Source organism: Hemicordylus capensis, chromosome 2, assembly GCF_027244095.1.
Source record: "Hemicordylus capensis ecotype Gifberg chromosome 2, rHemCap1.1.pri, whole genome shotgun sequence".
In the NCBI taxonomy this organism is placed as follows: domain Eukaryota; kingdom Metazoa; phylum Chordata; class Lepidosauria; order Squamata; family Cordylidae; genus Hemicordylus; species Hemicordylus capensis.
The window spans coordinates 276,140,476-276,162,010 of NC_069658.1; the positions used below are offsets into that span (position 1 = coordinate 276,140,476).

The following is a 21,535-nucleotide window of genomic DNA, read 5'->3' on the forward strand; positions in this document are numbered from 1 at the left end:
TTGCTGTGCCACTTCCTCTGAAGTTATTCTTGAACACATTTGGCTGAGAATGATGATGAATCTGTAAACAATGCTAATTAATTGGAAGGCTTTGATTGCCTGATTCTGTACTGGATACAGAGGCATAGGTCTTCAGTTTCCATCTGTAGAACAAAGACTGGGAATTATGGCCTTTGGACTACTTGTTCTTTTCCTGGTCCTGCAGCTGGAGAAAACATAGCTTCAAGGAAATCCAAAGTCTGAACTCAATTAATTGCATCATGCACATTTGGCTACCTTAACTGCATATCATTACTTTGTACAATGTGTTCTACCTGTTTCAGTGTAAGCCTTGAGTATATGAGATTGAGCTTGCAAAACGGAGGCAATCAAGGGACCTTTCCAGGTTCATTCAGAGCCAGTTGAAAAATATGGTTTTCAATCACTTCCAGATTTAAATATCTCTCCCCCGCCTACACTTTGGAAAAGAACAAACTTTCTATATTCTATAAAACTGGGAGGAAAAGTCAACTATTTATAGTTACTTCCCAAGACAATGAGCTGGGCTGAACCTTTTGGAACATGTACTCTGACCTTGGCTCTGGATTTGCAGTGTACTCCTTAAAAAGGAGCTTGTTTTTTTACTCTCTCCCTCCCTCCCTCTCTTGTCCTTTTATTCAGTACTGTGTCCCTCTTTAAAAGGGTGGTTCTGTTTTGGTACAGCTCTAGCTCTGTCAGAGCTGCAAATTTAATTTCAGTCCTAAATATACTGGTATGAGTTGAGTTTGGAAGAGGTGGTGGTGTTGCTATGGAAGAAACTACTGTAGCTCCCCACCTCTCTCAACCATATATACATAGACTTGCTGCTCACAGCCAGCAAGGCCAATAAGTATCTTCTTGGGTGTGTTCAAACACAATAAGCTTCTGGGCTCCATCTCACTGTTTGCAGCAAAATCTGAAACACTTATCATCATCATCAACAACTTCATCTTATTACTATCTATATATTTATTTCTCCTAGGTGTACCCGTCGGTAATCCCATGCATGGCAGCTCTCACGGGAGTTTGCAAGCAGCTGCTGGATAGGATTAGCGACGGGGATGAGGGAAAAATAGGAGTGTCGGCCGGATCAGCCGGCGGGAACAAGAGGTGGTGGCGATGGGCGGCCTGGTAGCCGGGAGGAGAAGGCGGCGGGGCCCTTCTTTGAATGCTGGTACCCGGTAAGGTGAAGCAGGCAGACAAGAACAACATTTTCTCTGTGGTGACTCCAGCAACTCTCTTCCATTGGAAGCTTGTTTGGTCCACAGGCTGTTCTGTTTTTGATCCTTAAGTTCCTCGGTAAGGAGCATTCGAGTCATAATGCCTACCTCACATTGGAGGATAAGACTTACAAACCGTGTGGTGTAGTGGCTAGGGTGTTGGACTGGAGACCTGAGTTCAAATCTCTCTTCAGCCATGAAACTCACTGGGTTGCTCTGGGCCAGTCACTTCTCTCTCAGCCTAACCTACCTCTCACGGTTGTTTTAAAGATAAACATAACCATGTACACCGCACTGTGCTCCTTGGAGGAAGAGCAAGATACAAAAGTAAAAATAAAATAAACTTGCTGGATTTGATGCTTTGATATTGTTTGGTGGCAGCAGCAGCATCACTAATAACCAAGACCTTGATTTAAAAGCTGTGACTTTAATGTTACCACCTAGAGACTTCGGTATTTGGCAGTATACAAATAAGTTAAATAAGTAAACAAATAAATAATGTGTTTGTGGTTTTTTTGTTTTTGATAAATGGTGTTGATTCTTGTGTAAGAAAGGAAAGGCAAAGAATAGAATTGTGTTTGAATACATGTATTTAATTATATTTACCACCTAGGGTTTTGTGATAAAGGGTGGTATAAAAATTAAACTTACTCTACATTCTGAACCTCCTCAGTCATCTCAGTGGTGGATGGTCAGCCTGCTGCATCCTTGCACTCATCTGTGTCTGTGTGTGTGTGTGTGAGAGAGAGAGAGAGAGAGAGTGAGTGAGAGAGAGAGAGAGAGAGAGATTGTGTGTGCGCACGCATGTGCATGTGCGCGCGCACACACATAGAGGCAACTATGGGGAGACATGATAGAGGTGTATAACATTATGCATGGAGTAGAGAGAGTGGACACAGAGAAATTTTTCTCGCTTTCTCTCAGCACTAGAACCCGGGGTCATCCCATAAAACTGATGGCCAGGAAATTTAGGACCAACAAAAGGAAGTATTTTTTCACACAGTGCATAATTAACCTATGGAATTCTCTGCCATGGGATGTGGTAATGGTCACTAGTATGGATGGCTTTAAAATGAAGCCACGGGATGTGGTAATGGTCACTAGTATGGATGGCTTTTTAGACAAATTCATGGAGGACAGGTCTATGAGGGCTATAGACCACATCCAGCCTCAGAGGCAAGATGCCTCTCAATAGAGAGGCATCAAGAGAGCCAGCGTGGTGTAGTGGCTAGAGTGCTGGATTAGAACCAGGGAGGCCCGAGTTCAAATCCCCATTCAGCCATGAAACTAGCTGGGTGACTCCGGGCCAGTCACTTCTCTCTCAGCCTAACCTACTTCACAGAGTTGTTGTGAGGAGAAACCTAAATATGTAGTACACCGCTCTGGGCTCCTTGGAGGAAGAGCGGGATATAAAATGTATAAATAAATAAAATACCAGTTGCAGGGGAGCAACAGCAGGAGAGAGGGCATGCCCTCACCTCTTGCATGTGGGCTTCCCACTGTGTGAAACAGGATGTTGGACTAGATCAGCCTTGGGCCTGATCCAGCAGGGCTGTTCTTATGTTCATAGCAGTTTCAGCAGCTACAATGTTAAATTTCTGCATCTATGAAATCAATGCGGCTGGCTCTGACTGCTGAGGCACTCTTCTAGGCTTTCACAGACACCCCTCCAAGTGTTGTGTGCCCCACCTAAAGGGATCCAACCCACAGTGTGAGAACCACTCTTCTTGTCTAAACATATCCCAAAGGATTTGTTAATCTTTTTGCACTGAGTTTTACTGACATACTGCCAGAGAAGCCTTATGGGCATCTGATGTGAGGTGCCACCATGCTAAAATGCTTTTGCAGTTTGCTCTCCGCCCCCATTCTGAAGCCCACGGACTTGCCCTTTTGTATCCTCATGAACAGAGGAGGAATTGAGGAAGCAGGCTCTGTGAAGTAGCTGATTGGGGAGGAGAGTCAGAGTTATAGCAATAGAAATATAGCACTTACATTTATATACCGCTCTATAGCCGGAACTCACTAAGCGGTTTACAATGATTTAGCATATTGCCCCCAACATTCTGGGTACTCATTTTACCTACCTCGGAAGAATGGAAGGCTGAGTCAACCTTGAGCCCCTGGTCAGGATCGAACTTGTAACCTTCTGGTTACAGGGCGGCAGTTTTACCACTGCGCCACCAGGGGCTATGACCTGCTAGCTGGTACATGATGTCCTCTCCAACCAGGGTGTTCTTCCATAAAGGCTCTAGAGCATTCTTAGAAGGAAGAATGCTGTAGAGCCTTTATGGATTCCCGGATCCATAACAGGGATTCCCGGATGTTGTTCACCACAACTCCCAGCATCCCCAGCTGCAATGCCTTTGGCTGGGGATTCTGGGAATTGTAGTCAGAAAATCTGGGGATCCCTGTTAGAGGGAATACTGCTCTAGAGTCCAGTCTGATGTACTATTTGCTTTGTCTAATGTGACATGGGAAGTTTGGGTCAAGGAGAGAACTGATTGCATGGGATAAGATGCTGCTGGACCCCATGGAAAGGAGTTTGAATAAAGAGCACGTTTAATGTCTTTGAAAAGCAGTTTTTTGTCCTAGTTGCTACAACCCACCAGAACAGGATTCTGGCTTCAGAGAAACCTAACCAGATTCTGAAGTGAGAAACAAGCTGTAAGCATTAATAATGAAGTGGTTTTGGCAGAAGCTGTGGGAACTATGGGGCTGTGCAGCATGCATATTTAACAAACAAAGTCTCGTTTGTGTTTGGCATTTTTATACGCTCAGGTGGATTTGCAGCTGCAGTCACCACCCCTCTGGATGTAGCCAAGACAAGAATTATGCTGGCAAAGGTAAGAGCTAGAAGAACAGCGCAAAACTGATTGGCAGGTTTGCAGGTTAAGAATGCGAAGATGTTTGCTGAGTAGCAACAAAACTGAATCCAGCCCCTTCCCTGATTTCTTCTTTTGTGTGTTGTGTTTGGGGTATCTGTCTTTAGACTTTTAGTGCCACCGTCTCTGGCTTTCTGTATCATTGCTAGAATTCTGTTCAGCTGCTTCTCCTCCACACAGAGCTACCCGTGCTGATGAGTTGGTTTGATTTATGCATTGAGATGTTCAGCCTTCCTCATTCTTACCACTCAGGGTTGGTAGCCATGTTCTGTAATGTCATTCATCCTCACAATCATGCATGTAGGGACAATAGAGTGGAGGGTGAGACAAATGCCAATGGGCTGCAATGTTTTATGGGGGCTGCCAGGGCACCCTGCCCCCCCCATCAACTCTCACACCCATCAACTACCACAGAGATGCAGAGGGTATCTGGCATGGCCAGCACTGGGAAGGAATGCACAGTGGCCTCTTGTCCTCTTGTGAAATGCTTGCTTTGTGGCTGGAGAGGGCAAAGGATCACTGCATGTTCCTTCCCAGCCCCAACCATGTCCCCTGCATTGATGTGATGATGCAAGCGGAAGGGTGTGGCCAGTGGCAGCCTCGGTGGCTTGTCCACGGGCTGCCAGCAGCCTCGCTATGTCTTTTTCAGATACTACAGTTTGCCTAAAGACACCCAGGGTAGTCAGAGATTTCAACTTCTAGGCCCAGTCACACCATGCTGTCCCCTAGACCAGACTGTTTGTTTTTGTTTGCACTGCAGACTTGACATAGCTTAATGTATTTATGTCTGTACTACTTTAATACAGGCTGACTCCAGAACTGCAAGTGGGAATGTGTTGTCTGCTCTGCATGGAGTATGGAAGACCCAGGGAATATCTGGGTAAGATAATGAGGATGAGGATGATGATTGCCAGGGGTGCCTGTGTGTGTGTAAGAGGAGAGAAGATGGTAAAGGAAAATGCCTCACCTATTGAACACATCATTTAAAAAAGGGTAGATTTGAGTAAGAAAATGAACAAGCACACACACACACCAATTCCCCCCCTTATAACATGTTTACTGTTTTCATCCATGTTGTTCAGTAGCTCTTCAGGAGAGAGGGTGGAAATTGAATTGCCGCTAAACTGACTGTTCTCTGCTTGCTATACAACAATGCCCCCTAGTTAGATTGATCTGAACGTACACACCTGTTTAGGAAAACCAATGAATCTGGCTAGTACACCCAGGCTGGTGTTTCTTAAAGGAGTTACTAAGAAAATTCAGTAGTTTTATAAGAGCCACAGGACAACAGACTGGTTTCCATGGAGCACTAGTGGGGGAGTTGTTGCTTGTGGGGTCAGATTCTAGCTTGAGTTTAGTGGGTAGGGAGATTAATTAAAATACAGGGATAATGTTTCTTCAGTAGTGCACACCAATGCTTCTGTGATCCATGCTTGTTTTCAGCATGCTGTACTGCAGGTAACATGAAGTGTGTTCGGGGACTTAATAGTAGTGAAACTAGTAGTGTTGAGGGGCTTAAAAGAAGAGTTTTTTAAAGTCCTCAAACTGTCCTGCCTTCTGGCTGCCGCCTTTGATCACCCACTACTTTGCAAAACTAATTGAGTAATACAGATTAAAACAATCTGTTCTTTTCGTCCTCTCTGATTGCCAAAGAAGCAGCAAGAGGGATCATAACAGACTTTAACCTAAACATCAAGTAGAAGAGAGCTTTAAAGTTTAATAAAATGCTAATGATCAGTCATTTGCCCATTTTCTGTGTGTTTGAGCCTTTGTAGAATCATAGATGTATAGATCTAGAAGGGCCTCAGATATTATCAAGTGCAATCCCCTGAAACGGGGAAAGATGCTTTTATGGATACTACAGTTAAAAAGAGTGAAAATTCAAATTGCCTAATAGGATTTTCAAGTCCACATTAGAATCTGGTGGGTCAGTTTTTTGTTCCAGGTGCTTTTACACACCATTGTTTCAAAGTGTTCCAGTTGTGTGCCCATCCAAACTGACCCCAAAAGGTATTGTACTTTCACCTCTGGCTTTAAAGTTCTGCTGCTTAATTCCAAGGCAGTGAATGTTGACAACAGAGCTCTTCTGAATAGTGAAAGGTTTGTTACATCATGGTTTCTTGGAGAGAGAAAAAGCACACTGTGATCAGTTTGCACAACAGACAGACAAAATCTTTTGCATTCGCTCCAACCTTGACTCCAGGTTAATTGAAGGATCGATAAATGTACCCAGTGTGTCTGTTTCTCCTATTGTTATGCATACGTTTCAGCTTGTTCAGCCTCAAGATGTGAACAAAATTCTTGGAAGCTTGCAGCCAACCACAAGCTTTCTGGAGCCCTCTTCATCTTGGTTAATCAAGGCTGCCAGAGAGGAGTTGGCCAAATGTGTGAAGGAAACAGTGAGTGCTTCACTAAGAGAAGGTAGTGTTCTGCTGAAACCAAAAGAAGTCATAGTAAGACCTTCATTGAAAAAGCCTTCTCTTGATTCCTTCATCTGGGATAGCTATAAGCCTGTACTAAAGCTCCCTTTTTAAACACCTTGTTTGAGAGGGTGGTTCTAATCTGATGGAATTGACTATCTAGATCCATACCAATCCGAGTTGATTTTGGATCCAAAACTTGGTTTTGGATCCGAAACCATCTTGGTCCTTTGGCTGTTGACCTCTTCCCAGAGCTAGGTGGAGAAGTGTGACCCTGGTGGTTTTGCTGCATTCTCAGTAGCTTTCAGTACCGTCAGCCATGGTTTCATTCTGGGCCATCTGGTTGGGCTGGTACTACGAAGCATGATATTGTTTGGTTATGGTCCCACGTGAAGGGTAGGTTCTGGAACATTATATTTAGGGAACAGTGTTCAATACTTGACAGTTGGCCTATGGAATCACATAGGGTTCTAATCCGTCCCCCATGTGGTTTAACATCTGTATGAAACCACTGGGGGAGCTTATAAGGAGGTTAGGGCTACAATGTCGCTAATATGCAAGTAATATTCATCTCTCTCTCCATTTTTTTTTGGGGGGGGCCTATTTTCCAGGAGGCTTTTGAGATCACCTGGCATTCTGTGTGTTTGTCCCCCCCACCCCACGCCTGCCATCAACTTTGCAATGCCTATATAGTTGTAGGGACTCATGGATATACTTCAGTGTACCCTAACCCATATGGATACACCTCAAATACACCCTAACCCTAACCCATGATAATGTCATGTTTGTGATGATGTCGTCCACCCTGATTCAAGATGGCAGACGTGTGAACATTTGATGTGCAAGTGGGCTAACTTGTGAACTGCTTAGCCAATTTGGAACAAATTTAGTCCAGTTATAGGAATAGTGAAAGGAAAATAGGCAGATTAGTTCTTACTAGAACAACTTGTTTTCTAATCCCAGTGAGGCAGTAGACACCTGTGTTTGGAGATTGTTATGGAGTGAATGTGAGCTGGTAGACTAGGATTTAATCTGGCTTCTCCAAGATAGGGCTGAGAGAGATTCCTGCCTGCAACACTGCAGAAGCTGCTGCCAGTCTGTGAAGACAATACTGAGCTCGATAGACCAATGGTCTGACTCAGTATATGGCAGTTTCCTATGTTCCTATGAGCCCTTTGGGGACAGGGAACCCGCACATGCCTTTTTATAAGGATACTGCTTAGAGAACCTTTTCTTTTTGGTTGAAAAGCAGTACATACATATTCTTAATAATAAAAGTAAAAAACAGTTTTGTCTGACCTGAATAACCTATGAATTCAAATTGAATTTGAGATCAAGTACATTGGGTATTTGTGCAGTATTCTACCCAAGGTTGATCCAGGATTAGTGTTAAGCAAAGTATTAGGATGAGATATAGTTTTACACTTTCTCCTCCAAAACTGGGCCTCAAAGTTATTTGCACTTAGTAGTGGCCCCTTGCCCATCCTGGCTTGGCCTTGTGCCCTACAGCTCTTAGTTCACCTTCCATGTCAGGGGTGGACAATGGTGGAGTTGAGGAACCTTAGAGCATAAAGGAAAGTAGCCTTTCAGTGTCGTTCGTCATCACCATGAGGGTTCAAGCCTCATGGCAGAACTGCTCACCCCTAATGACACCTACTGCACAATGCCATCTTTGGAATCTGCCTGAGTACATAGATCACCAGACTTGTTGCACTGAAGTAAGAACATAAGAACAGCCCTGCTGGATCAGGCCCAAGGTCCATCTAGTCCAGCATCCTGTTTCACACAGTGGCCCACCAGATGACATTGGGAGCCTACAGGCAGGAGCTGAGGGCGTGTTCTCTCTCCTGCTGTCACTCCCCTGCAACTGGTACTCAGAGGCACCCTGACTTTGAGGCTGGAGGTAGCCTATAGCCCTCCAACTAGTAGCCAATGATAGACCTCTCCTCCATGAAGTTATCCAAACCCCTCTTAAAGCCATGTGTCTGTCAACACATCTTGTGGCAGAGAATTCCACAAGTTGATTATGCGTTACTTCCATTGGTTGGTCCAAATTTCCTGGCAATCAATTTCATGGGGTGACCCCTGAGTTCTAGTGTTATGTGAGAGGGAGAAGAATTTCTCTCTGTCCACTTTCTCCACACCATGCTTGATTTTATAACCTCAATCATGTCTCCCCTCAGTCATCTTTTTTTCTAAACTAAATAGCCCCAGGTGTTGTAGCCTTGCCTCATAAGGAAGGTGCTCTAGGCCCCTGATCATCTTGGTTGCCCTCTTCTGCTCCTTTTCCAGTTCTACAATGTCATAGGAACATAGGAAGCTGCCATATACTGAGTCAGACCATAGGTCCATCTCGCTCAGTGTTGTCTACACAGACTGGAAGCAGTTTCTCCAAGGTTGCAGGCAGGAATCTCTCTCAGCCCTATCTTGGAGATGCCAGGAAAGGAACTTGGAGCCTAGATGCTCTTCCCAGAGTGGCTCCATCCCCTAAGGGGAATATCTTACAGCGCTCACACTTCTAGTCTCCCTTTCATATGCAACCATGGTGGATCCTGCTTAGCTTAAGGGGACAAGTCATGCTTGCTACCACAAGACCAGCTCTCTTCCCTTTTTTAGATGTGGTGACTGGAATTGTATACATTACTCCAAGTATGGCCGCACCATCATATTAGGAGACAATGTAATATCAGCAGTTAAAAGGGGTATGGAGCAGTGGGTTGTACATGTCATTGTAGCTAAACATAAAATTCTGTTGGTGGCCCCTTCACTTGTAACATGCAGAACTGACAGTTCTACTCCTATTTGTGTCTTTGGAGGCGACTGAAATCAGTTTGCATAGTCAGCCGAAATCTGAGCAACCCCTGAGAAGAGAGAGACATAGAAGCGGGACAACTTCAAGGAAAGTCTTAGAGAGGGGGCTGGGAATATTAAAGGCCAGTCCTGCCAGGCCTGCTGCCAATTATATATCTATTAATCAAAGCAATAAAAGTGTCAGGTGCTGTGCCTGGCTGAAACCAGGGACGATGAATGCCCACTCTAGTAAAGCTCTATTTCAGAGCAGAGAATACTGAATGTGGAGATAGGCATTACCATCTTATTAAAACCAGAGGGCACATCTCTCTGCTTCTTGGCACCTTTGCTTTGGGCCAACAAATTAGCATCCCATCCTGTCTGGGGGGATGAGTAAACCAGCAGCAATAGACATCTTGGCAATGATATAATAGGAGATTATAAAAGGAGATTAAAGGGTTATAAAACAGACGTCTTCTTTTATGCTTTCCAGTGAGTGCCTAGGTGACCTGCTTTCCAGGTTCATGCATATTGGCACATCTCAGTACCTTGTTGCCATTTTAATTGGATGCATGAAAAACTCAAGGCTGCTGTGTGTGCTGTGCACAATCCGATATCTGCGATGGCATTTTGGCATCCTGAGAATCCTAGTTTCCATTATTAAGGCAGGTTTCTAGTATTCCTGCTTTTGGAGATAAGGCTAAAAATGTGTGGATAGTATTTAGCAGAGGCAGACTATGCAAGGCTTACGCTGGTCAGAACTGGAAGTTCAGTGGCTAACATCCTGACTAAACCTACTTGCAGAAGTCCCATTCAAATTAAAAGGAGAAGTTATGCATGTTCAGGGGCCAGTCTGGTCAAGTGGGCCTTCGTATGTCTATGGGCCCCTATGCTAGGGGCTGATTCCGGATGCTAACCCTGATTCAAATCATAAAACAACACTAGAGCAATACAAAAACACAGCAGCTGATAAAAGCTGGCAGCATTAGAATAGTCTCAGTCTTTTGAGAATGTAGTTTGCTAAAGTTAAAAAGGCTGAAGAAAATAGAGATCTTTGTCAGGTGTCAGAAAGATACCAGCATGTGTGCCTGGCAATCCTTCTTGGGGAGAGAGCCCCTCTGCATTTGGAGGCTCATTTGGTGGCAGCACATGGCGCGAAAGGGCTGCCTTCTCTCATAATGGCACTTTCCCTTCCACAGGAGGTAAGACGGCTCCTTCCTTGCCTGTGTTTTGATACCAGCTGATGACTAGTAACTCACTTGTCCGGCATTTGCTCGTTTCTTGTGATTAAAGTTTTGTGCTCCTCTTGGCTTCTGTTTTCTGGCTACTGTCATAGTCTGGCTCTTTGTTTTTATTGTACTTTTTAAAAATTGAGTTGTGAACTGCTCTTTGAAGGAACTATATAAACTAGCCGGCCCCGCACAGAGCATCTGTGCGCTCTTTAGGGCCGGTGGTTACCTCTCCCCGCCCCCTTTCTGCCCCAGTCTCTGCTTCCGGGCCCAGCCACCTCTCCTCCTCACTGCCACTTCTGCCCACCCACCCCCCAACTTTCTTTTCCTCCTCCTGGGCCTTGCCTCCCACCTCTGGCCTCCATGGCCAGGCTGCCACTGCAGCAACCAATCCTCCTTGGTGCGCATCAGCCAATCAGGCATGTCCGCCGCCCAGCCAATCAGCTGGGCTCTGGGACGCACATTCCAAGGCACACCCAGGAGAATTAATATAATAGAAGATAAGCAACCCCTGCTAACTGATCACAGAGACACCTTTTAAAGTGACGATTCTCTTATATTTAGCCGGGGGCGGGGGGAGCAACTGGCCCTATCCAACCCCAGCAGAGCATCCCCCCAGTGGCTATTGCTGGTGTCTACCTTGTGTTTCTTTTTAGATTGTGAGCCCTTTGGGGACAGGGGACCATCTTATTTATGTTTTTTTTAAAAATCTATGTAAACCGCTTTGATAATTTTGTTGAAGAGCAGTATATAAATATTTGTAGTAGTAGGCGCCACAACCAAAGGCCCCTCTTGCCATATGTCACACCTTAGACCAGGGGTGGGGAACCTTGGCCCTCCAGCTGTTTTTGAACTACAACTCCCACCATCCCCAGCCACAATAACTGGGGATGATGGGAGTTGTAGTTCAACAACAGCTGGAGGGCCAAGGTTCCTTACTCCTGCCTTAGACAGTGGGAGCCTTGGAGGAGGGCCTCGGAAGATTACCTTTGTGCACAATTGCAATTCTGGACATACTTGGAAACAAATTCCAGTGAAATTGGTAACATGTAGTTCTGAATAAACATGGCTAGGACCATAGCAGACTCAGCATACACATACTTAAGATGGACAGCACCGGCCACTAAAATGTCAGGGACTGACATCCTATCGAAGCACCAGTGCAACAGGAGAAGCACTAGTGTAGCATGAATACTTCTGAAGAGTTCCAGACTAACTCTGCACCTCAGAAGCCCTCTGTGTCATCCTAAAAATATGTCCCTGTGGGCTGTGCAACCCCCAGGGACATATTTTTGGGTGGCAGAGACCACTACCTGTGGAAGGGGAGATTGTTGAAATTTGTCCTCACTGATAAACCAGCAGTGGAGCTGAGCAAGTTGAGCTTTTCGGAAGCACTGGTGCTTTGTTAGGATGTCAGTCAGTGCCAGCATCTTTGCCAAGAATGAGGAGTTGCTACTGCTTGGTGTGCGAGGATTGCTGCAGCTAAATTACAGGCTTCAGATGTGTGCTTACAAGAACAGTACAGGTAACCATATTTCAGTGACACAAATTGTGATGTGTGGGGATCAGAACTGGACATGGATTTGAAGTTTTCCTTGTATTTTCACCAGATCAGTAACTTTAGAACATAAGAACAGCCCTGCTGAATCAGGCCCAAGGCCCATCTAGTCCAGCATCCTGTTTCACACAGTGGTCCACAAGGTGCCCCTGGAAGCCTACAGGCAGGAGTTGAGGGCATACCCTCTCTCCTCCTGTTACTCCCCTGCAACTGGTACTCACAGTCATCCTGCCTTTGAGGCTGGAGGTGGCCTTTAGCCCTCTGACTAGTAGCCGTTGATAGACCTCTCCTCCATGAAGTTATCCAAAGCCCTCTTAAAGCCCTCCAGGTTGTTCTAAATCTCTTTTAAAAGAGGTTTGAACTTTGGTGCTGGAAACTGCTGTGGGAAAATGTTGGTGTTGAAAACTGCTGTGGATTATATCTCTAGTGTCAGCAGCTGGTATTCAGATGCACCTGTTGACACTTTACTATTGAGTCAAGGGCATTGGCTTGCAATATCCAGCTAGACATGTGTGAAAGCATTTTTGAGGTGAGAATATTGCCATTAGAACACCAGAAACCTATATGATTGTTAGATCTTCACCTTACCCACTCACAATACATGATTAGGCTGTCGACACATTCTAGTATAGACATACTGAAATGCTGAAGTGTTGGGATTAGGTGTGTCAATGTATTAATGTGCCGGTTGCAGAGGTCTGCTGTAACTCATAGAAACAAGCCCCATGACATGCCAGGGAAGAAAATTAAATACTCCAAAGGAAGCTTTTCCTGTTTAGGTTGCTTTGAATTAAATATGAATGTGGTCTTACAAGTCAAGCACATTATTCTAAAGATTGTTCTGGATGGAAGGTGGTCATAGTTAACCCATGACTAAAAAAATCCATGGGGAAGAGGAGACTCAGTAGGCCAGCTTCACTGGTTTGCATTGAGATTCAACAGGACACTTGTTGGTTTAGCTTTTGGATAATGAAGTGATGCATCATTCTTTAGTCAATGGCTACCATCCTGCCAATGGCCAGATGCACAGTAATGCTTATGGTCTGTCTCAATAGATTTGTCTCAACCTCCAAGCAAGACGACAGCATTTTTGTAGAGAACAATGATGTTCTACCACAGGATCTGCCCATTGAATGTTCTGTCAGTACATGCCTTTTTACAAATTACTTGGCTTTAAAGCTATAATTATGGTAATAGGGTGAATTGCTGTCTAGTGAAACCATAAAACATTTCCATCTGCCTGCTGCAGCCCTGAAGCAAAGCATTACCACAGACAGCAAGTGCGGCGAGGAACTGTACCAAGAACTGCATCTGACTTAGCAGGATGACTTAACTGTCTGTTGCAAAGTTGGTACTGGGCTTCCAAAGGACCCCAAACAGGGACTTTGGACCTTAACACAAAATGTGAACAATTTGATAAAACCTTATTGTAAACAGAACCTGGAGCTAATTCCTCCTCTGTTGAGGAATACATGAGAAATTTCACCAGAAAGAATATCTAAATGTATTTTGAGAATGTGGGAGAATTATGATACAGTTGGAAAAGTTTAGTGAATGAGTGGGTTTTATGCCAGGATTATAAAATGATGGATTTTTAGGAGCATGTTGAAAGTTTATTGTTGGGAATGGACAGACCTAAACTTACATATGCTGTGGGACAATGAATGGCCCGTTTATATGATTAATGGGACAGTTCTGAGATATAAGTCATCCCTGTTTAGAATTACAGGAGAACCTTGTTACTTGCGAGGGTTCCACTCCATGTCTACTGCCATGAGTAATGATGCATTAGAGCTACGGGGAAAGGGGGGTTAGGTTCTAGGGTAAGGTAAAAAAGGTAAAGTGTGCCATCAAGTTGATTTTGACTCCTGGCGCCCACAGAGCCTTGTGGTTTTCTTTGGTAGAATACAGGAGGGGTTTACCATTGCCTCCTCCCGTACAGCATGAGATGATGCCTTTCAGCATCTCCCTATATCGCTGCTTCCCGATATAGTACCAGCAGGGATTCGAACTGGCAACCTTCTGTTTGTAGTCAAGTATTTCCCTGCTGTGCCACTTAAGGTAACTTAGGTTCTAGGGTAGGTGGGGGGATTTTAAGTGGGAAAACAGCCCGAAATGGCCCCCAAATGACCTGAAACTCACTGTGGTGTGCTCTGCGAGTCCCCAGTGTGCCCAGCAATGTCCTCCAAAGAGTGAAATGCCCCCCCACCATGAAAAAGCACGGGGGAAGTCTATTTTAATAAAATGAGGCACAAAATGGCTTCTCCTGGGCTCTGTGAAACAAAATGGTGGCCGGAAGTCACCTCTGCGGTCACTTCCGGCCCTCTAGGAACCGCTGATACATGGGTTTTAACCCCTTCGTATCCGCAGATACTGAAAAAGGGTGTCAATGAGTCACCCCGCGGATATGCGGAACCACGAATAACGAGGTTCTCCTGTATGTCTACTTTCAGAAGTGCTGGAATCCAGATCTAGAGCTGCCTGCCCCAAGCTGAGTTGGTGTTTGCTTGTTTTCTTTGTTTAAGTAAAGTAGAAAACATAGGAAAAGTTGGTATTTGGTTGGTAATCAGCCTTAGGCTTGACTAAGGAGGGGCAATTCTCCATTATCAAAGCGCTCCCATGTGTTCGTCAGCATAATTCTCCCTTTGTTTCAGTTCTTAAACCCTTTGGTTGCAGTGAGGTTACTGGTGGCTAGTGAAGGTGGCTAGTGAATTTTGGAGGCGATGGAGCTGCAGTTTATACCCTGCCCACACAACTATACAGCAGTCACAAAGGAAGAGTGCCCTACAACATGTGGGAAGTGCCATTGTATCTCTATTGAGCCACATCAGCTGTTATCTGCACACTCAAGGGAAATAGGGAATGGCTTCCATGTGTAAGATAAAGCTGAACCCCAGCATTTTTCATTTAGAAATTAAGCCATACCACATGGCACAAGTTTTTGAATTCATACAGTTCTAGGGAATACATTATACATACGGCCCCACTATTAAAAGTCCAAGCAAAAAATAAACCAAAGTGTTTGAATATCAGGAAACATTCAGTTATGGTTTCATGTAGCATTGTTCTGTTTGTGTTTCAGAAAAGCTAATTCAACTTCTCAAATGCCATACCATGTCCTTTCTTAAAATTGAAATGAGTCGTTATTTCAGACACATGAACAAGGGCCTAATTTGAGCCAGGACCTAGCACCATTAGAATGTGTGATCAGTGCTATGGCTGGTTCCTGGAAATGTATCTCTAATCACGAGTGGTGTACCTCACACCACTGAGTAATCAGTCAGCCTCCAGATGCCTGAGATTAGGCATAGCATCTTCCAGCTTTTGGGGGGATAGAGTGTCAGTCAGTGTTTCATCCAGACAGGCTTGATTGAGACCCAACAATTTTCACTTTAGAAATTCCTAAACTATCCCTCAAAGAGAACCACAAGAATGCTAGGCTGCAAAGCTTGGTCTGGGAGGAAAAGCCCCACTATGTGGGTGGGATTTGTAGAGCTACATTTCAAAGGAAGGCCAGGCCAGCTGTGTCATCACGTGACCCACCCCCATGTACAGGCTCCTCCCTCCTCTGCCTGGCTGCCAATCTGAACCTGAGCTGAAGATCCGTTTGGAGAATTTGAGCAAGGCAACATAATTGCCTTTCAGTGTATTTCTCCCACTCTCACCCCTTTCACTAGGAAGAGTTGCATCTTTCAGCCTATTAATGCTTGAACTGCTACTGATGATCAGACTCAACATGCGGACCAGATTGGAACCGTGATGGAGAGGGGAGGGGGACTTGAATGCTTCCCCCCACCACCACAGCCCAAATCCAGATCATGCACCCTACACTTGCTATTTCTGCAGGAAGAGAGAAGCCCTTCCTGTGTATTTGCAGGGAAGAATTTTACCTATTTGTTGGAACTCATCAACTAAGCTTTGAATGTAACATTCTCATAGGCTTAAAAGACCCCTTGCTTTTCCTTTGGTTCTTTCAGGTTGTTTGCAGGCGTGGTCCCTCGAATGTCGGCCATTAGTCTCGGAGGCTTCATCTTCCTTGGGACATATGACAAGATCCGCAGATTGCTCTTGTGAGTTAGTTATGGGACTCAAACTGAACAGCTGAGGAAACCGCCTAAGAAAACACACATTCATGAAGATATTCATTTGCCTTCCCACAAGGTTCATTTCCCCCTCCTCTGCCTCCTGTGGTTTAGTAGCTGTTCAACAGCTTGGACTCTATTCTCACTGGGTCTCCCCCCCACCCCAACTTAATTCTATTTCCCTAATATAAAATTTCCCTGTATGGAAACCCCTGTTCTAGCTATGAGCTCATGGGAAGGGGTGTGCCAAGAGAGGCAATATCTGGGGGCAAATGGCTCATTTTATGGGCTCCAGCCTTTTGCCTGAAAGGCGTTATTATTAGAATTCATTTAGGAAGAATGATGTGCAAATGAGAAGAGCGTGATTTGAGCAGCATGACTGGAATCAGAGGAGGAGTCCTTCATTTTGTGACGCCTGAATTGTAGCACTGAGGAAGACGTCTCCATTTACGTAACCGTAGGCCTGCTATGCTCCAAAGAACAGGCAAAAGATACTGTGTGTTATTTCCTTTTAAGAAAGAGAGAGAGAGAGATTGAAGGGAGGAAAGGCCATTTGTTTCTAGTTTGAAGCCCATTTGGAAAGTTTAGCCCACTGTTCATACCTGCAGGTGCATAGCAAGCATTCTTGCTTGGATAAGCAAGGCTGCCTTTTTTAATTAGACTCAGATTTCTCCACTAAAAGTACAATGTTGTATTATTTTACATGTCTAACAATGAAGCCTATGAAAAACGAAACAAAGCCCTGGTCTTTCTTTCTTCCACCCCACTCACCCCCCCCCCCCAAAAAAAATCTGTTGCCTCTACAGCATCACCTAACACGAGAAAGTGGAAGGTGGAGGACAAATGAAGAGTGGGTATGGGAAAGGTGATTTATCTACTTGATTGCTGAAGGATGCAGTTTGCAATCCCTTGCCTCTAGGATAGCAATATAGATTGCATGAGTTAGTCTGTGCTCAGGTTCTTCAGGATGGCCTAGTGAGTTATCTCTGTACATCTGGGTTTCTGATATGCTGCTGTTGAAACATTGTGAAGTTTCAGGAATGTTACTTACTTATTTTATATATTTGTTAGCTGCCTTTCAGCATAATGTGAGCTACAGTCACGGAATAGAAGCCGTACAATCAATAAAATACAATGGAATCACCAATGCAGCAGCTCACACAAGACAATGAAATCTCCTACAGCTGATCAAAGGCCTAGTTAATTAAACAAGTGTGTCTTAAGAGCTCTCTTAAAGGATGCTAGAGATGGTGGCACTCTTTCAACAACAGGGAGTTCATTCCAGAGTCTCGAGGTGGGGGCTATGGAAAAGGCCCAACCCCTAGTTGCCACCAGATGAGCGGGTGGCAACCGCAGGTAGACCTCTGCAGCATATTTTAATAAGTGGTGGGCATCCTGAAGCAGAAGGTGCTTTCTTAAATGCCCTGGCACCAAGCCATTTAGGAGTTTATAGGTAACCACCAGTACTTTATATTTTGCCTGGAAATGTTTGGAGAGCCAGTGCAATCCTTTTAAAATAGGAGTAACATGGTTTCTTTGGATTGTCCTGGAGACCAACTTGGGAGTTGCATTTTGTACCAATTGCAGTTTCCGGGCTATGTATAAAGGTAGCCCCACACAGAGAACTCTGCAGAGGTCAAGTCTGTAGATTACCAGCATATGTACCACTGTTTTCAGGTCATTCTTCTTAAAAAATGGCCATAGCTGGTGTATCAGTCGAAGGTGATAAAAAGCAGCTCTGGCCTCTGCCACCACCTGAGAAACCAGAGAGAGTCCTGAGTCAAGAAGTACTCCCCAGCTACATACCTTTTCTTCTGACAGACTGAGCAGGGAGCTTTAACCCATCTTCTGAATTATGACACCCCACAGTGAGTACCTCCATCTTGCTTGGGTTCAGCTTCTATTTGTTCTGCCTCATTCAGCCCACTATCACATGCAGCCAGGCATTTAAGGAAGTTATGCCATTCCCTGATGAAGATGACATAGAGAATGAGATTTGGGTGTCATCAATGTACTGGTAACACCCTGCACCAAATATCCTGATGATCTCCTCCAGCGATTTTATGCAGATATTGAAAAGCATAGGAATCTTGTGTGACACCATACAAAAGCTCCCATTTAGAGGAAGAGGCGTCTCTAAGCTACACCATCTGGAATCTCCCCAAGAGATAGAAGTGGAACCACTGAAAAACAATGCCTCTCGCTCCTAACCCCTGCAGACGATGCAGAAAGATATCATGGTTGATGATATCAAAAGCTGCCGAAAGATCCAGAAGGTCCAACAGAGTTGCACTCCCTTTGTTGACTCCCAGTTGGAGTTCACCCATCAAGCTGACCCAGGCAATCTCGACTTCATAGCCTGCCCAAAAACCAGTTTGAAATGGGTCCAGATAATCTTTCTCCTTCAAGATTACTTGGAGCTGGGAAGTCACCACCCTCTCAATCACCTTGTCCAACCATGGAAGGTTAAGGACCTCTCTATAATTGCTCGACTCTGAGGGATCTACTGCAGGCTTCTTCAGAAGTGGTCTTATAATTACCTCACTAAGACCAGGAGGCATCCTTCCCTCCCTCACAGATGCATTTATGATAATACTACTGCCATCTCTAATAATCCCCACCAAATGCTACAGGTCATGCTGGTCAAGAGAACAGGCAGTAAGCCTCACCGCTCCAAGCAACTTGTCTATATCCCCAGGAGTCACTGATTGAAACTGAGCCAGATCCAATCTAACCATGAAAGAGTAGTTCCTGGACACCCTGCCCCTGCCATTAGACATTGCAACCTTTGAGCTATCCAAATGGCCCAAATGAGAGAGGTCTTACCAGCAAAAAGACCAAACTATTAAAAGTGTCACCGTGGATAACTGAAGAATCTGCTTGCCTGAGATTATGTCTATTCCTCAAACAGATTATGAATGATGGTTCAAGCTTGTCTGGAAACCTGTTTGCATATCTACATAGCAACTGGCTGTGGTTATGTAGTGAGTACTCTGCATGTGGTCATATGACTCCAGCCTATTAATGCATTTGTATTACTGTCCCATTTCAAGTGCTCTAGGCTCTACTATAGTTCAAATTACACACCAACTCTTCACAGGAGGAACAAAACCTTACTTCTCCAGGGCCACACTAGTCACTAAGAAACTATCCAGGATAAGAGTTCAAAAATCTAAATGTTCGGTTGACCCTGGCAACTGGCATGCAGGTTGCAGGAGACAGGAGTAAACAGTCTTCAGAAACAACAAGCAGACTGAAGACAGGGTTGGACATAGTCCATTCCTTCCTTCCTTCCTTCCTTCCTTCCTTTTAGCCAGCTCCAGGACTGAAGGTAAAAAATGGTGGTGCTAATAAGAGTAACTGCAAGTAATGACAACAGTATCGCTTCTGTCACTGGCACCATCAGGTCTTTATGTCTCCCTCCAGACTGACTATTAAAGCAGCTAGCTCACACCACAAATGCACCCATGTCCAAAGACCACCGTATATTTAGAAAACATTTAATAGAGCCTTAATAGGGTAAAATGACTCTTATGAGAGTTTCCTTAATGGAAATATTAATTATGTGAATATAATTCAGGTTTATCACACCCATTCCAAATTGGGTCAGGGTAAGCTTGTCCATCACTACTAACATACGTGCAGAAAAGTGCATTGGGACAGAAATATGTACGGTGTCTGTGTCTTAGATCAACAGAACTTCTTATGTGGCTTATGGGAGGGCTAGTCAGTTGTTACCAGTGGGCTCTGTCAAGACCAAGTTTCACTATCTACCCTTGCCACAGGCAGATGCTCCAGACAGGTAGGGAACTATCCATAGAGGCAGGAGTTAAATTGCCTGGGCTCAGGGGAATGGCGCCTACTAATTACTTCACAATGAAGATACTGAAGTTTGAGACAGAACTACTAATAAAAACTACTAGAGTATCTAGCTTCTTTACTATTAAGAGCTTTTAGAAGACACAACATTGTACTAATAGTCTCATTCAGCAAAACAGGATTAGATTTCCATACAGAACACCAAGATCTGCCTTGTTGGCTCAGAGCACAGGTCGGCCTAGTCTAGTATTCCATTCCAGGACAGGCCTGCTCCTGGAAAACTTATTACTCTTAGTCCCCATCATTTGGTACTTAGATGCATGACTATGAGGTCGTGCAAGGCAAGAGTGTTACCACCATCCCCAACACAACCAGCTGTTAGTATGACTCTCGCTGCACAGCGTGGTCTCGCCATCACCACTTCAGGGAGTGGCACAGCGAGAGGCAGGCTGTGGGGACACCTGGCCTCCAAAAATCCCACAATGTACTGCACTGCTCATCCAGTGCATTGAAGGCAGTCTAGAAATCAGGACATGCCTCCCCCTGGCCTTTAGGGTACAATGGGCTGCAGGGTGCCACATGTTCAGGGACTGGGGTAAGAGGGTATATGTGTGTGTTCACCCTCTTACCTTAGTAAAAGGCCGGGTAAAATTCCCAGGCTAACTGGCGGTGTAGCACTGGGCTCAGGCTCAATCCCAGCGCTCTACACAAGCTGCTTGTGTGAACAGCCCCTATGTCTCAACATGAAGGTTCTAGTCAGCTATCATAGCCAATAGCCACTGATACATCTCTGCTCCATGAATGTCTAATATAATTGTTTTAAAGCAATGTTAGTCAGCAGCTATTGCTATCTCTGTGGTTGTGACTTCTGCTAAATTCAGACTGTGTTAGGAGATGTTGTCTTCTGTTCACCTTGAGTGAATTACAGTGGCCTTTTGATAATATGAAAACAATTTTTTTTAGAATTTATTGTTACATTTCTATACCGCCTTTCATTAAAAGACAACCCCAAGGCGGTTTACAAAAGTTAAAAACACACAATAAAAAAGCAATAAAAACATCAAGCTAAAAAATATAAAAACATATTAAAAACAGGCATGAAAACAATACAAGTAAAAACACACAGAAGCAGCAGTAAAAACGATTATGTAAAAGCCTGGGTAAAAAGTCAAGTTTTAACAAACTTTCTAAAAGCCGTGATGGAGTCCGAGGAGCGAATGGCCACTGGGAGAGCATTCCAAAGTCTGGAAGCAGCAACAGAGAAGGCCCTGTCCCAAGTGTACGACAGCCGGGCCTCTCTCATTGTCGGCACCCGGAGCAGGGCCCCCTCAGATGTCCTCGTCAAGCGGGCAGCAACCCTTGGGAGCAGGCGGTCCCTCAAATACCCCGGGCCCAAACCGTTAAGGGCTTTAAAGGTCAAAACCAGCACCTTGAATTGGACCCAGAAACGAACCGGCAGCCAGTGCAACTCTTTCAGAATGGGAGTGATGTGCTCCCAATGGGCAGCTCCGGATAAA

At 44.7% G+C, this 21,535-nt stretch overlaps 1 protein-coding gene across 4 annotated transcripts in view; it reads left to right on the forward strand.

Annotated features, from left to right (window-relative positions):
* The window catches only part of SLC25A26 (solute carrier family 25 member 26), a 184,957-nt gene extending 168,019 nt beyond the window's left edge, over window positions 1-16,938 (forward strand). For 3 of the 4 annotated variants that reach the window (XM_053297812.1, XM_053297813.1, XM_053297814.1), the window contains 3 exons: window positions 4,017-4,081; window positions 4,927-5,000; window positions 16,095-16,938. In XM_053297812.1, the coding sequence (XP_053153787.1) occupies window positions 4,017-4,081; window positions 4,927-5,000; window positions 16,095-16,191 (236 nt within the window). In that variant the 3' untranslated portion in view covers window positions 16,192-16,938. The remainder of the gene's footprint in view (window positions 1-4,016; window positions 4,082-4,926; window positions 5,001-16,094) is intronic. The other variant, XM_053297816.1, reaches the window with a different exon arrangement.
* The last annotated feature ends 4,597 nt before the right edge of the window (window positions 16,939-21,535 follow it).